The 16,088-nt window shown below is 42.0% G+C and overlaps 1 protein-coding gene across 2 annotated transcripts; it reads right to left on the reverse strand.

The window, feature by feature from the left end:
* Positions 1-2,971: 2,971 nt before the first annotated feature.
* Positions 2,972-16,088, reverse strand: TMEM114 (transmembrane protein 114). Of its 2 annotated transcripts, XM_062503719.1 has the most exons (4): positions 15,905-16,088; positions 14,571-14,651; positions 5,785-5,922; positions 2,972-3,204 (listed from the first exon to the last, which is right to left on the reverse strand). In XM_062503719.1, the coding sequence occupies exons 1-4, from the start codon at positions 16,086-16,088 to the stop codon at positions 2,972-2,974; spliced, it is 636 nt and encodes a 211-aa protein (XP_062359703.1). The 2 variants fall into 2 exon arrangements, with proteins under 2 accessions (XP_062359703.1, XP_062359704.1); XM_062503720.1 differs by lacking the exon at positions 5,785-5,922.

Below are 16,088 nucleotides of genomic sequence, written 5' to 3' on the forward strand. Positions count from 1 at the left end.
CCACTGGCTGTGGATCAGTGATAACAAGGAGTGCCTGGGGCTCCTTGAACTGGAGCTGTGTCCAAAGCAGTGCTGTCCCCCTGCCATCAGAGGTGGGGACACAGAGACTGCAGGAGCCAGCCTGGGGCAGCACAGACACACTCTGAATCCTGGAGGTCTCACGTCTGCATTACACTCACCAGCGTGGCCTCTAATTCATGTATATCTCCACGCTTTTCACACTCAGTGATTCTCCTGACCTCCCCTATCCTTCTCTGCCACCCCTCAGGGCAGTCCTTAAAGGAGTGCTTGCTGTTGGAGAGCTGTGTGCACTCTGCCCCCTCAGACTGTGACACTCTGCTCTGCTCATCTGTTTTTCTTCACTTTTGATGTGGCAAATTACCAACGAGTTTGCAATTCAACAAAAAGTAATGGGAGCAGTCTCTGTCCTCATCACAATAAAGTATTTTGGGGAAAACACAGCAAAGAACATGGTATTAAATAAACATTAATTTCAGTAAGAGGAAGAAGCTGATAAGGTCATTTGTTTCAAATTATATCAAGTCCTTTCTAGGATGTTTCCTCTTCCTAGTACAAATTTTCAAAATGTTCAATGCTAATTTGACTATTCCAAACTACCTTGTGTTCTTTGTATTTAGGAGGAATTTCAGAGAAATTCAGGAGTTATGCAAACATTCAGGAGCACAAGATACTCTTTATTACCATTGTGCCAGATATTGCAGGAAGCCAGAATGAGAAATTTAGGAGAGCCATGGAAATGAGAATTGCTCTAATTCAATAACAGATTCATTGGCTTTCTAATTAGATTTGATCACTTGAGTATTTTATACTGTAACAGTGTAAATATCTTTTAAATACCTACCACATCTGACACAGGAACTTCAAAAGCATCATAAAAACAGCAGAATAAATCTGCAGAAAAAGTTAAAGAAAAATAAATATCTTAGTTCTTTCATGTCTTGGTAAATGATTCCCATTCTGAGACGTCATTTTATTTAATTTTACAGCACTCAAAACCACTTTCAAAGAACACCTGTAATAAATATTTAAAAAATAACTCAGATGATATTTTACTGTTACAGCTTACAGTAATATCTGAGTAACATCATACAAACTGCATGACAAATAGTTTCACCAGCACCAAAACAAAGAATTACAATTTACATAATTCACTTAAGCGCATGGAATTTCGACTACAAAGGATTTTTTTTCTTACACTTCTTATAGAGCTGATTTGGTACCCTTTAACTTGTAAAACGACTCAATTACATGGTCCCAACACAAGGCAACATGGAAAATACCTGAAAACCAAAGTGGGAGCAACTAAGAATTACAAAATTATACTGGCTAGTCACAGAATGTCTACTTCCCAGTCCGTTCAGGATGTTGAGCTTTATTTAATTCTGATAACAAGCAAGATCTGACAAGTAAGGTCTTAGCCCAGGATGCAGAAACTCTGGTTTTGTGCAACCTTGGACAAGTCTCCTGGCTCAGCTCTCCATTCACAACATGGCATTAACCTGTTCCCTTCTAACTCCAAAGACTGACAGCTCTCAGGAGCTCCCAGCCACAGGTTTTTCATAAAAGAACTGGTACTTTGGGACTAAGATTAGAGCTGAGCTCAGTAAGAGTGGATGTGCAATCTTGAACACAGGACACACTGATAAAATTGTTCTGGTGTTTCACAGAGGTAGGTGAACGATGCCCTTTGTGCTGCTGGAGAATGTACAAGGGACTTGACAAAGACAGAGTGCCTGACAGCTCCTGAGTCAGTCCTGCTCTGCAGTGTCCTGAGGGCCTCCAGAAACACACCATCTAACAGAAATGGAGTGGAGCTGTTATCACATTCAAGTCTCTATTTAGCACAGCAGTCAGGGAGAAATTTCTTCAGTAACTTCAGCGGGCACTGAAGTAAATGTCCTCTTAAATGCTACTACCCAGAGGAAAACCTAGATTGCTTGGCACCCAAAATGAAATTCATGTGTCCTGCACGTTCGGTTTACCCAGCAGTTTCAGCACAAGATAAACATTCTAGCACAAAGCATGTGCGCAAACTTTATGAAAAAGAAGCATCATCAAAACTGCAAAGTAAAACCTGGAAAATACTTCAGACACATCTTCTGCATTACAGAGTTGAAAAAGCAGCTAGTAATAAGCTGAAGGAGAGACGCGTGTAGCCTTATCATTGAGAGATTGGGGCTGTCTCCAGCAGTCAGTTAAAACATCTGGAAAACAGCTCTATCTTCCTCTTGCAGTGCACTCACCACTGTGCTGCACTCAAGAACTTCAGCATCACAGCCACTATCATCTGCTGGACTGCAGGATCCTGGAATGGTTTGGGTTAGAAAGGATGTGAAATAGCATCTAGTTCCAACCACCAGGCCCCTGTCCAAAGTCCCTCTCCAGGTCTCCTGGAGGCCCTTTAGGTGTTGGGAGGGGCTTCAAAGCCAGAGTTTTCTCTTCTGTAGGCTGAACAGCCCCAGCTGTCTCAGTCCATCTCCAGAGCAGAGGTGATGACTCCTCTGAGAATCTTCATGGCCTCCTCTGGACTCATTCCAACAGTTCCACATCCTTCTTAGAGCTCTCAGGAGAAACCAAAATCTGGCCTGCAAGGTACTCTGAGGCACTTTGCTGACACAGCAGAAAAGAGAAAAGAAAGCAAGAAATCTGCCTTGTTCTAAGCAAAGAATGGAGATGTCTGATGAGCCAACAGCAGAACTTATTCTGGAAATACAAACACTGCAATGCACTTTCTTCTAAGGACACAAGCATTTCCTACTTGACAACACCTGGAATGTTTTAATGATTTACTCAATCTTTGTGTTTTATAACCACCTGTGAGGAAAAAGGTTTACCACAGCTGACAAGATACTTGGCCTTGCTACTCTTATTACCCCTAGTGACCAGATGGACCAAGTAATCCAAATTATCAGGCTCTGCAGGGCTCTGTTGATGCAAAGGCACCTGCTGCTCATAGAGCCAGTTCATGCTGCCGTTTCAGACCCACGACTCTTGCTGCCAGGAGGAACACGGCCCCAGTGAGCACTTCTGCCACAAAGGAGATCCAGACTAGTGCCAGGGACCAGCCAAACCTGATATCGATTTCCACCAGGAGATCCTTGCTCCTCAGGAGGCAAACAGCTTCTTGGAATGCAGCAGCTGAATATGCAATGTAGACACTGATCCCTGTAAGGGTAACAAGAGCTGAAAAGAGAAACATGTTCAGCTACTTAGCAGCCACTGAAGAAATTAAAAACAATCAATTGGATTTGTTTTAGGGCCTCTTTGCCACTCCTTCCTATTCTAGCCAGGTCAGATTTACAGATTATCTCTGAAACCTAGCTGAGGTTGGTGGGAGGGAAGTAAAAGCAGGGTTATTTGTGTCCACTGAGGATAACGTGTTCCCACTGTTAGGAGTGAATCACAATATCTGGCAGCAAGCCACCCACAATAAAAATTGACTCCTATATTTTACAGATATACACGTGCATCTTTGTTTTCACAACTGTATTATAATGCATCTTGATTCCTCACTGTTGAGCACCATGTACAGTTGTCTCCCTGTATGCAAGAGCCCACAGAGACACAGATTCTGGCATTTCATGTCACTGAATTGAGGCTGTTTTCTCAGTCCTGTCAATTCTGAGTGTTTCCTGTGAATTTCTTGGCTCTTACTATCACCTTCCACCAAGTGTTGTGCTGTCATGACTATCCATCACTTCCTAACACCTGATTCAAAGACATCTTTGGGACAGACTAAAAATTAATTAATAAGGGCACTTGAACAAGAAGCCAGATGTTTTCAGAATGAAAGGACTGTTCCAAAGGTGGCAAATGTAGAGAATGGCACATCTGGAACAGCTACACACTATATCCTAAGCCTGGCATCCCAGTCAGTCAAAGTACAGGTACTGACAGAAATCACCCTTTATTGGATCAGCAGCAGAAAAGATTCAGTAACAAGACCCTGGATAAAAAGGACTGCAGCCAAGGGAAAGTAAATACTGAGACACTTTCAGGACAAAATAGTGCCTTATTTGACTATGAGGGAGAAAAATTTGGTATAGCTTTCTGTTAAATTACAGTAAGTCTTGATGAGTCTGCCTTTTTGCCAGAAATGCATGTTTGATTAGAGGCAAACCAAGACAGAAGAGTACTGGGTTATCCATCCATCCAAATTCATACTCATATTCCTGATTTCAACCATCATATGATGCCTGTACCTTATCCTAGTCCTCTGCAAGGAGAGGGGGAAAAATTGCTTCATACCTTTCATCAGCAGAAATAGAAAAGACTGATTTGTTGGCATTTTCAACAAGATGCACTGAATTCTGTGATTCCCCTTTCCAAAAAATTGGGAAACATAGAGGATGTCCTGACATGTGGAATATATCAGTTCTGATGCGTTAAAAAAAAAAAAAAACACATTTCTGGAAGAGCATCTCCAAATATCTCTTTCTGCTGAGACAGAACTATCTAATTAATACTTAACTTTGTGAATTTGAGTGTCCTAAAAAAAAAAGAAAAAAAAAAAAACTGTTCTGTGCATCCAGGAAGAGCAGGATGGGGGGCTGGTCTCAACCAAAGGCTACCCTGCAGCCTGCTCCTGTTCTCCTGGGAAAATGCAGCAGCTGCATCCCCAGAACATCACCCACTCCTGACACTGCCTTTGTTTCCTTTCCCTTTTTGCAGCCCCAAAGGGCTTAGAAAGGCCCCGTACTCCACTCCTCAGTGGAATAATCATGCTTGGCACTTCACAGCTTTTCATTTTCCACTGACTATTTGGAGCAGTTTTCCACCAGCCTTTTCAGTGAATGCAGTTTTTTGCTGTTCTGAGGAATTAGAATTTGCTCTTCTTTCCAGGAGACAATCATAATGGGGGATGGTTGGTCTGTGTTAGAGCATTTCAGACTAAAAAGCTCAGTCAAGGCTTTGAGACAGCAGCATTTGCTTCCAGCAATCTCTTAGCATTTTCTTCTTAAAAATAGGACTGTATGAGTAGTTGATGAGATACAATTCTGAGGATCCCCTTTTCTGTCGGGAAAAAATTCTGTTTTAAGTGACATTGTGAAACAGCACTGAAAGTCTGTTTGGAACAGAAAATGAAGATTTAAACATAATTTTCATACTTTGACAGGATGTTTTTAGGGTTTATAACCCATAAATTACTTTCTAAAACACAGTGGGTTTGGATACAAAAAAAAAAGAAAAAATAAAAAGAAGTGTAAAAGCATTTTACTAGCTTCAAATTGAAATGTTACGCTCCAACTGAAATAGCTTTTGGGGTTTCCTTTTGTGACCCACAGTTTGGGGACACCACTCTAGGTCAAACCTAGCAGTGAGGCTAACCCAGGAATGCCTAACAAGACCCTTTGCAGGAACTCAATGCAAATGCCTTTTCAAAAACATCATTTTTCTTAGTAGTTGCAAAATCTGTGCAACCCTATAATTTAGAAATTCCGCAGTCACTTTTCCATCACCCCATTACCCTGTCTGTAAAGAATTTGTGCACCGTGCTGAGAAGTTATTAAATCTTTTGTTTTAATGGGCACAGCAAACACAGATTGTTCAAAGGGTGACTCGCTCCCCAGGGAGGGATATTTGCCTTTCCTAAGTAGATTTATTCCTCAATCAGGACCCCAGCAGACACCAGGTGAATGAACACCAGCATTATTCTGAAACAAAATTCCTGCTTGGCTCTTATTCCCTGAGAAACAAAGTGGTGTTTCCCAGATACAACCTCTTGCTATCTAAAACAGTTAGGCCAGGAGTTTGGTTTAGTACCTCCAAAAAGGAAAAGCAGTCCCGTCATTAGGAGCAGTAGGTAGGCCCTGGCAAGAATACTGATGAATCCAGTCATTCCTCCAAAAATCATCAGTATCAGGCTGAGGGGCATCAGGATGACAAATGTTCCATGCATGTCTGAAGAAAAATGAGGAATGTTAATATTTTATTATGGTGTCAGTGCATGTACCAATAATTATTGAGTGCAGAGCCCCTGATCAGGATCAAAGCCTCATTCCGTGCTGCACAAACAAGAAACTGGACAACCCCTTGGGTTTTCAGTGTAAATCAGCAGGACAAACATATGGTATGCATGAAATAGAAACAAACAGAACAAACCCTCACAGGATCACAGCTTGTGTTTCAAACAGAGACCACAGATATAAAGGATATGTCTACACAGATATAGCTGAGCAATTAGACTGCTCTCAGCTCTTGAGCCAGCTGGATACCAGGTGATGCACTGCATAGCAGGTAGTCACTGGCAACCGTAATAAAAAGTAGCCCTGTTATGTGGATCACACTGCTCTGTTTGGGAGGTGAGATCCAGCCATGATTTGATTAAAGGTTTCTCTTCTGTCACGTGTCCTCTGCTGCACTGATGTAGCAGATTGTTGACCTTTTCCTTTGTTGCAACTGACCATCAACTAGAGGTAAATTTTCCCATCCAGCTCTGATTCTCTGTCACTTTTTTCTACAGCAGCTTCACTAAGTGCATTAACCTATCCTGCTTGCTTCCTCCCATGCTAAATGTTTTACATTAGTCTTTCTTGATCCCTATAGCATTTTAATAGCTGTGCAAACAGAGGGTTGCTATGTACTTTTTCATATCACCCTGTTTTTTCCATCATAAACCATTATTGTGCAATTGTTCCCTCTGATACAATCTATCCACAACATTCAACCCAACCTTTTTTTAGAATAATAACCAAAAAAATAATTCCAGTGTAAATTTGTTTCACACCAGAGTAAAGTGCAGAGTAACTGAGAAAAGAAAATGTAGAATCCGTATTCTGAAGAGGTCTAGGTTTCATTGTCTCATACAATTTCACAGAGGAACAATACACAATTAGCTTAGGAAAAGAAATCACTAAAGAGTTCACAGTTGGTGTATGATCAAATGATCACTTTTTTCAAGTCACTGTAACTGCCCACAGAACTGGAGGTACTGCATCTGCCACTGGCTAAGGATCCAGCTCATCCTCTACAATGGCATTATAAAGATCAGACATAATTATGTACATGTCTCTGTTCAGTTCCAGAAGGCTGGAAGGTTAGGAAGGGCCTGCATGGCATCAAGGCAGACACTGTTGATGTCTGTACTTAAGTAGAATGTGGTTTCCAGATATAATCACTTGTTTTGTGTAGCACAGAACATGCTAACAAAAAAAAAACAAAAAAAAAATTTAGCAAACAACCAAGTTTTGGGAGGTGACCACTTTCTGAGGTTTTTTTTTTTTCCTGCTTATTTACACTGGTTATTATATTTTCATATTCAATCCCACATATACCCACATCAGGACCAGCTGATGATCAGAAGTCATGAATTCAACATTCTGCATTGAAGAGAGCACTTTCCCTCTGAGATTCTAAAGCTGAGCCTTCCTGCAGCAAAACTGGCTACAGCTGCTGTTCCTGGCTAAGAAACACAGACCTAAAGCAATTCTCAGTGCTAACAGCCAGATCAATCTTCAGGTCACTGGGAACAAGCCAGCATGTCAAAACTGCCTGCAAAGCTTAGCTGAATTCCAAGATGAGAAATAGCCATGGAACTTAGTTCAGGAGTTTCATGTGGTTAGAACTGGTTGCTGGGGATGTGATGAAACTCGATGTGACAGAATAGAGATTGGGCACCCAATTCAGTTCTCATATTCTAGAGAGGCAGCAGCAACACGAGTGTGATCTTCAGCCACATTTGAGCTTGCTGGGGGTTATTTGGTCTCATTTTGATTATTCCCCACTATTCTGACACCCATGTGTCATCTTAGCTTTGGTCTTGCATGTAAAAGGTGAAAAAGCCTTGGGAGGATAAAATCCTGGCAGGATGCAGTTAACGTTTGAAAAGTGTGAATGCAAGAATGGTGCAGGTCTGTCCTCAGACCTGGCCTTGCTGAGAGACAACAAACATAAACAAGTTCACGGCTGGCTCTCTGCCTTGTGATTTTCCAGATGTCCCTCACCAGCCCAAGTCACTGCTAACAAACTCCACCTCAGGACAGCAGCACTAACTTGCCATGTCTTTGACTTTTCTTGTCATTGTGTGATTTCAGCTACTGCAGCCTGAGCCAGGACACGTGGGTGCACAAAACACAACTCTGAATGGAACTTTGTGAAGGAAAGGGAAAAGAAAACCATACCGGAGCATCCTTGGGAGTGTCCTAGATTATATTAATGATCTGAAACAGCTGCAATATCAGAATGACTGACTTTTATGTCCTCTTCAGTGAAAATACAGGGTTTAGGGATAGCTCAGCCAAAGCCCACAAACCCCACTGTGACAGAGTGTTACTTTTCCTACCCACAGCTGGGATCACACTTCTCATTAATCACTGGCAGCTTTTTTAAAATCAAATATTTAGTGAATTCTATTTGGTTAAATAGTACTTTTATAATCTCCAGTGTTCTAGTTCAATATCTAATACCCATTTGTACTATGAAATGTGCAACTGCCTGGGAAACTTATTCTAAAATGCTGTCATGGAAACCACTCAGGAATCTGAATCCATGCCATCTGGCATATGATATTATGCCATTATATTCCTTGATTAGAGAAACAGAATTAGTTTATAGAAGAACATGACTTAAAATATCTTTACTGTGTTTCTGTCTTCAATAATCATCTGTGAAAGAAGTTAAAACATTAATTTTGCAGTCATTTTAGTGGGGTTTTTTAGCTTTTGTTTAATACGTATTTATGTATTATATATTAAACACATAACTATCTTCATATTGATGAAACTAATCTAGCATTAGGAAAACAAAAAACACCCTAAGCATTTTGCACAAGAAGAGGCATGTGCATTTTCTTGTAAAACAGAATCCAGTTTCCCACGTCTATTTACCAAGACCTGAGTTCCCTGTTAGTCCAACATGAAAGATCTAATGGTTTAATCGTGGAAATACTGAAACAAAGTCATAAACTTTGAAGAAACTCCCCCTTTTTTTGAATAAAAAAAATCAAATTGTTTAATTGTAGTTACTGAAGTTTTACATTAGCTAGCCAAAGCTCTATTACTAGAGGTCTGGCCAAGTATCTGTGAGAGTGGTATCTGCACTGTGTGTCCAGATCTGAGAATTTGGCAGGCATTTCTAAATTACCACCCAACACAGTTGTTGAGGAATTGTTTGTGAGAGAAATTTGTGGAATGAAATAGAAACACTGAGCTGTGTCAGAAGTAACCAAGTGCAAGCCCAGCAGTTTTGTTAATCATCTCCTGTTAACATCCTGGAGCTTAATTGCTTCAAACTAACTTTGGATTTGTTTGCACAGCTTATAATTGCAAATAATGCCTAGAAATCTGTAATATCACCTCATCAGAAATACTCCAAATGGCAGTGGCTCAGAAGAGCTTAATTAAGGGCCTGTTTATCTTACCCAGCAGTAACTATGCCGCCAGTTAGAAAGACAAAAACCTCCAGCTGAAACAGACTCCTGGCAGTTGTCAAAACCAATGGGGCTGCTCCAGAAGGACTTGGCAAAGCCAGGAAGAAACAGTGCAGAAAAAGTCTGACCTGCTTGCTAGGGAAAAAAAAGCAAGGAAACAACTTAGAAAACCAAGCAACAACTGAAAGAACTCATCTGTGGCTAAATGTGACTCTTCTGGGCTTGGGCCACAGGAAACGGGAAGGTCTGGATTCCCTCCTGTTCAACAGAGAAAAGGGGATGGAGGAGGATTGCTCACAGAGTTCGGTGTCTCTGGGATGATTAGCCAGGCTCTGGTCTGTTTTGGCTTCGTGCTTGTCTCAAAAAATCTCCGAGCTAAACGGGAAGACCAATTACAGATAGCAGAAATAAAATTATGCTAGACCTGGAGCAGGTGGCAGTGACAAAAACTCCAGGAGCAGGAATGGGCAGAATGATGAATGTGAGCAATGCACGGTGGCTCACGTTCTGCTGCTGTGGTACCAACGAATCTGAGAACGAGAACGTTCATCAGAACTTGTCACTCGTTAGGCCTCAGCTGCAGTGGTGCTGAACTTATCTCAGACTTCTGTATATATTTACTGCCATATCTACAGTAAGCGCTGGAGCAGATGTTCACTGGCCCCTCTCTGAAGGAACAGGGCACTGTTGCTCAGAAACAGGTACACACCTACCAGATCAATTAAGCCAGAATTTCTATGTGATTGCACTTGGCCTCTGAAATGGCTCTTGCTCCAGCCCCAGCTGTTTCCTTCTGGTACCTTACAACCAAAAGAAAATTTGCGAAGAACTGTAAATCCCTCAGGAAAAAATGTCAGGGTGGCTGAAGAATAGAGAATTCTTTACAACATTATAAACTGCTACTCAGTAAAAACGAAGCAGGACCATGAGGAGCAGGGTGAAGTGTGAAAGCAGCTGGTTCATGACTTTTACAGGGTCCACATGCTGTAAGGAAATCCAGACAAGTTTTTACGTACTACTAAACTCATTTTGTTGAGGAAGAAACCAAGGCAGTTGCTACATTAAAACAACTCAGGTGTCAAAACTGCCTCTGCTGCAAAGATTGCTTCCCTGCAGGAAGCACGAACTTGTCTGCAGCCTCATGGTTCCAGTTACATTCACGTCTAAAAAAGAAAAAATAAAAATACTCTGGGGAGAATACTTTAAGCAGTTGTGCATGGGCAGCTGCATGCTCCAGTCTTGATCTTGTAACAGGAAAAACAATATGAGTGGAAACCACATCCATTAAGCACTCACTTCTGGATGCTGGATGGGTCAGGAATAGAGAAGAGCAGTAAAAATGGACCTGTAGAAGGAAACCAGCCACTGGGTATGTTGTTCAAGTCTCTGACAAAAGATCAGGATTGCCAGAGGCTTAATCTTACCTTGTAGGTACCTAATGCAGATGGTTTGTGTGTCACAAAGGCAGTAAGGAAGAACAGCAGTTCCTCTCACATTATTTTTCATAACTCCAGCCCCAGCTCTGCAGTGCTGGTGGGACCTGCAGCAGCTCAAGTGCAAAGCTGAGATTCAAGGGACATTGTCTGGTTTTGAATAGAAATATTTATGATATTTTTCATTTTGCAAGGATTACACTGGTACTGCCTTCAGCTAAAGCTGTACTGGTATTAACTCATTATTAACAATCTAGGCTTTGGTAAACAGAAAATATTTATATGATAAAAATGTCTAAGAGAAACTTTTCACCAGTGTAACATGTTGAGGTTTCTTGTTTGGGTTTTTCTTTGCTTTTAAGAAATTCTTTCAGTAAGCTCAAACTCTTGGGGAAAAGGTTTCAGTTGATTAAACTCTGCCATTCCTTCTACTCAACAGCTTCCCTCTTTCTGTGTGTGATCCTCAACATCTAGATCTGATTTTGGATGTTACATTTCTGCTGCTGGAAAATGGCGAAGCTGCTCAGAATTCAGTGCAGCTGCCTTTGAAGTTGGTGACATCCTTATTTGTCATTTAGAGAGAGATAGATTCAGCTCACCATGAAAAATATTGCTCTTGCTGCCTGTCTGCCATAGCTGGCATGGGAGAACACATGGCAAGGCAAAATATAAGAGGTGTCTTTGCTGACAGATTTAAATTCTCAGGGGAATTTTCAGAGGGCTATCTTTAATCATAGTAGTCACCAAGAGACTTTAATAACTGTCTATATTATATATAACTGTCTAATTATATGTAACTTTAATTTTATTTCTGTTTGGGCCAGAGGAAAGTGTACATCTGAAATGAAAAATAATTTTATCAATGCAGAACTTTCAGAAAAGCTAGTGATAGGCAGTTGAGTGGTACTTTTCTTTAAAAATAGCTGATGTCCTAATTAAATAAATAACTAGGTCATAATGTAATCTGTAATAGGGAAATATTTCATCCATCATGGATTTGAGGGGGAGAGAGTATATACACTGCATGTTCAACTGTGGGGAGTGTAAGAGAAGAAATGGAAGGCTAATGTAGAGGAGAGAGTGTGTTTGTCTCTAATCCATTAGAGGACTAGCTCCTGTGATGTGAAAATACATCATAGTCCCAGGTTTAACAAGCCCTAGGTAGATTGCCTGGGTAATACTGCTGCTAGCAAAGGATTTTAACTTGTGCACCCAATTATTTTAATTTGCCAGCTCAATTTGAAGTACACAATAGTCCTACAAGGAATCTGCTGGGATGAATAGGAGAGACATTGGAAATGTGGAGGAAGGGACTGTGGAGGCTTTTCATTCTCTAATGAAGGGTTTGTCCTCTGGCAGTGCCCAGCACTTTTGTTTCCACTTAGGCTCAGCTCTTTCCTCTCACCTACAGACTTTCTCCCACCTCTTTGGAACTTGTGTCTAGGTAAGACATGCCAGGAAGTGCATTCAAACTCTGAAAAATGAGGGATGTGACCAATGTGTTACTTAAGCGCCTGCTTTAGGAGACAGTCCTTTAAAGTCTTTTTAGGAATAATCAGAAAGCAACGTTTGATGTTGCCAGAACTCATGAAATTCAGTGCCAATCAAACAGTGAGAATTACATGTGTACAACTAGATGGAATGAGATTAAACCCATGTGACTGTGCCTCACAGACACCTTCACAGGCACACAGAGAAAAAAAATGTAATTTTTTGAAGTAACCATTTAAAGCTGTGCCATTATCTTGCTTGCCACATATAGCAGCAGATGAATAAACTGTGATAACTACACTGCCATCCATGATCACAGAACTTCCCTCTAAAATTCCTGTTAAAATGTGTTGTAGATGAAGATGGCTTGCCATGATCTGCCTAAATATGATTCAGTGGTCACAGTCAGAAACATTTAAGAGAGAAGAGTAAGGCTGATGCAGAAAGTACTATCTCAGGACCTGATGAATCTAGATGTCACTTAGAAATATCTGCATTTCCTAGAAGGAAGAAGTACTGACTTGGTACTTTCTATGTTCAGCTGCTACTGTTGAGGATCTGTAGCCTCACCACACTGAAACTGCTTTGAAGCTGAGCAAAAAGAATCAGAAAGTTAACTCAGTTGAGCATTCCAATCAAACCTAGCAGGTTCTTTCAATTGAAGTATCTTGGATTTCTTCTCTCATCATTTTAGGCAGACAGACTCTGCCTGTTTATAATAAAACATGCAAGTGTCTTTGCAGACCTGAAGTCTTTTTCCAGGAACATAAAAATAGTACTTGATGTGAAAGAAAAAATTCTCCAAGGGCCAGAAGAGTGTGTAAACATAATTATTAATCCAATTTTTATTTATACCCACTATTTTCTTACACTTCATGACTCACAAACAGCCATCCTTTGTTTCCAAGCCAACATAATTTTTATAGCCAAAAGAGCACTGCTTTTTGGTTTTGTTTTGTTATTTAATAGAAGAGCTGCAATCTCTCACCTGAGGAAAATAACAGATGTATCTCTTGCAAATATGTGCACAAGTTTTGAAAAGCAAGTTGTTTCATCCTGAAATGGTGGACTATCACCAACATAACAGTAGAGGTGCCAACACCTAAAACATGATCAGGCAGGTTCAGTTAATGCTGGCCCCTCAAAGGCTCGAGTGGTCCAGCAGAAAATCACTTCCACTGCTTTCAGTACCACTGAGCAGCTACAGCCCTCTGTTCTGAGCATGGAGGACTGAAGACATGTCGCTTCCTACTGGAAAGCACAGAGAGACATCCTGGGCTGTAAGTCCTGAACCTGCTGCTGTGTTTATATGGCTGCTTCAGCAGCTCACTGGGATCCGACTCCTACTGCAGCTTCCCAGTGCAGCTGGGACACAGCCCCAGCAGCACCAGAACCTCCCAGGTTTCCTCTGTGTGCTGCACCCGCAGCTGGAGCACGAGATGCTGCTCCAAGAAAATAAAGACACTTCACATCTCTCTGGAGCCCAGGGAATGGCTGGTTTTGAGGGAAGGAGTTCCATTTTAAGAAACAGGACAAACGCATGTATTCTGCAGAGTCAGGGAGAAGAGGTGAGTAAATTTAAAAATTGCAAAAAAAGCAAGCCCGTACACGAGGGTGTGTGAGGAAAGGATTGTGTCAAGTATAGGATGCAAAGGTGGCAAATCATCTTCTAGGAGATGCCTGTAAGTGTTTGAAAATGTTCAGTTAGGACTTTTTAAAAACATTCTGGCATTGACAAATGACTCAAAAAGAAGTAAATATATTAGAAGCTCAGTGTTTTTGAACAAGATGTTCTTCAAAGACTTTGAACACTGCTTTTGGTCATTGATTTATTTTTTTAAATTCTCCCAAACTTAAGACTTTTATCAGTGCCAGGAATCCCACTGAAATGCTGTAGAAAAGTAGCTGTATTAAAGATTAGCTTAAATGTGTTCTTAAGCATTTTCAGTGATCAGACTCCTTTGAGGTGATTGTGAACACTTTTGCCTTTTATTTTTAACAATTGTGTACATACTGTGCCATTCCTGTCAGAGAGGTTTTGCTCCTGTGGAAGAAATTAGCTGAACTTGTCATCAAATAGATGGTTATTTCAACAATAAACACATTGAAGACCACAGGCAGTGACAGATATTGTCCAGAAGCAGAGTCAAAACACTTTCTCAGCAAATTCCCCTTCTGAATCAGAAATGAGTCCTGTAAGTGGCCAGGGAGGGAGGGAAGGGTGGATGGAAATATAAAATAATACAAATGCTACTCACACAAAAGCTGTCTGTGTGAATCAGTGATGTTTGCATTCTCATGCCAGAAGGGGTTTATCAAAGGGTAACATTCACTCCTCACTGTTAGAAAAAGGGGAGAAACAATGAAGAAAAAATTACACTATTATATCCATTTTCTATATATATATATCTTTGGCTTTTTTTTTTTTTTGCGTGCACATATAATTCATATAATACTAGCTGCTTCTAAAACAACAATTTCTAGGTAGGGAAGGAAATGAGAGGATTTTTAGCGTGCAGCATCAGCTGCTCCCATGGGGCCTGACTGCTGGAGTCAACAGGGAAACATCTGCTCATTGCAATGGGGCTCAGCACACAGCAAAGAGAGAATTCCTGTAACCTGCTCCTTCTCTGTGCTCCTCTGGAAGCAACGTCCTTTCTTGCCTATGGCAAACATTACTTACTCTTGGCTTTTAAGAGTGGAATCAAAGCCAAAAGTTAAATGCCTAGCATATAGATTAACTACAGGGGGGAAATTCTATATATTGATATGTAGGATTATAATAATCCTATATTATGATACATAATAATACTTATATTTAAATTAATTGTATTGTTTATGTAAATAAACTATGTAGCGTTTATATTTCTATCCTTTATATTATTATTTATCATTTCAATGGTTTTAACCCAGAACTTTTACCCCTTAATTTCCTGAGCCAAATGAAAAGACATCTCCTTCCTTCTAAATGGTTAACGTTTATTAGATTATCTTGAATTAAAAGTTAATCTAAAATTAGGTTACAATAGCAGAAAATTCGCTCTCCGCATGTCTCCTTCGGCAAGTGACACGGGAGGTACTGACAAGGCACTGCCCCCGGGTCCCGGGCACGGCCGGGGAGCGCCCGTCCCTTGAAGCTCGTAGAGCCGGAGCTCCGCGGGCAGCAGGCACTGCCCCCGAGCCGGAGCCTGCAGCCGGACGGGCTCCGGCATCCCCATCCCCGCATCCCCGGACCCCGCATCCCTGTCCCCGGACCGGCATTCCCACAGCCGGATGAGGGGGATCCCTGCCCCGGACCCCCCATCCCTGTCCCCGGACCGGCATTCCCACAGCCGGATGAGGGGGATCCCTGCCCCGGACCCCCCATCCCTGCCCCCGGACCGGCATTCCCACAGCCGGATGAGGGGGATCCCTGCCCCGGACCCCCCATCCCTGTCCCCGGACCGGCATTCCCACAGCCGGATGAGGGGGATCCCTGCCCCGGACCCCCCATCCCTGTCCCCGGACCGGCATTCCCACAGCCGGATGAGGGGGATCCCTGCCCCGGACCCCGCAGCCGGAGCGCTCCGCTGCCCGGGCCCCCCGCACTCACCGCGGCAGGTCCGCCAGAGCCCCGAGTGCGAGCTGAGCGCGTCCGTGCCGTTCCGGGACGCCTCCAGCTTGGAGGCATCGATGATGTACCAGAAGTCGGTGGCGATGGCCACCACGAGGAAGATGAAGCTCGAAAGTCCCACCAGGGCCACGAAAAGGGAGAGCGCGCCCAAATTAACCCTCAT

Source organism: Cinclus cinclus, chromosome 16, assembly GCF_963662255.1.
Source record: "Cinclus cinclus chromosome 16, bCinCin1.1, whole genome shotgun sequence".
Lineage (NCBI taxonomy): Eukaryota > Metazoa > Chordata > Aves > Passeriformes > Cinclidae > Cinclus > Cinclus cinclus.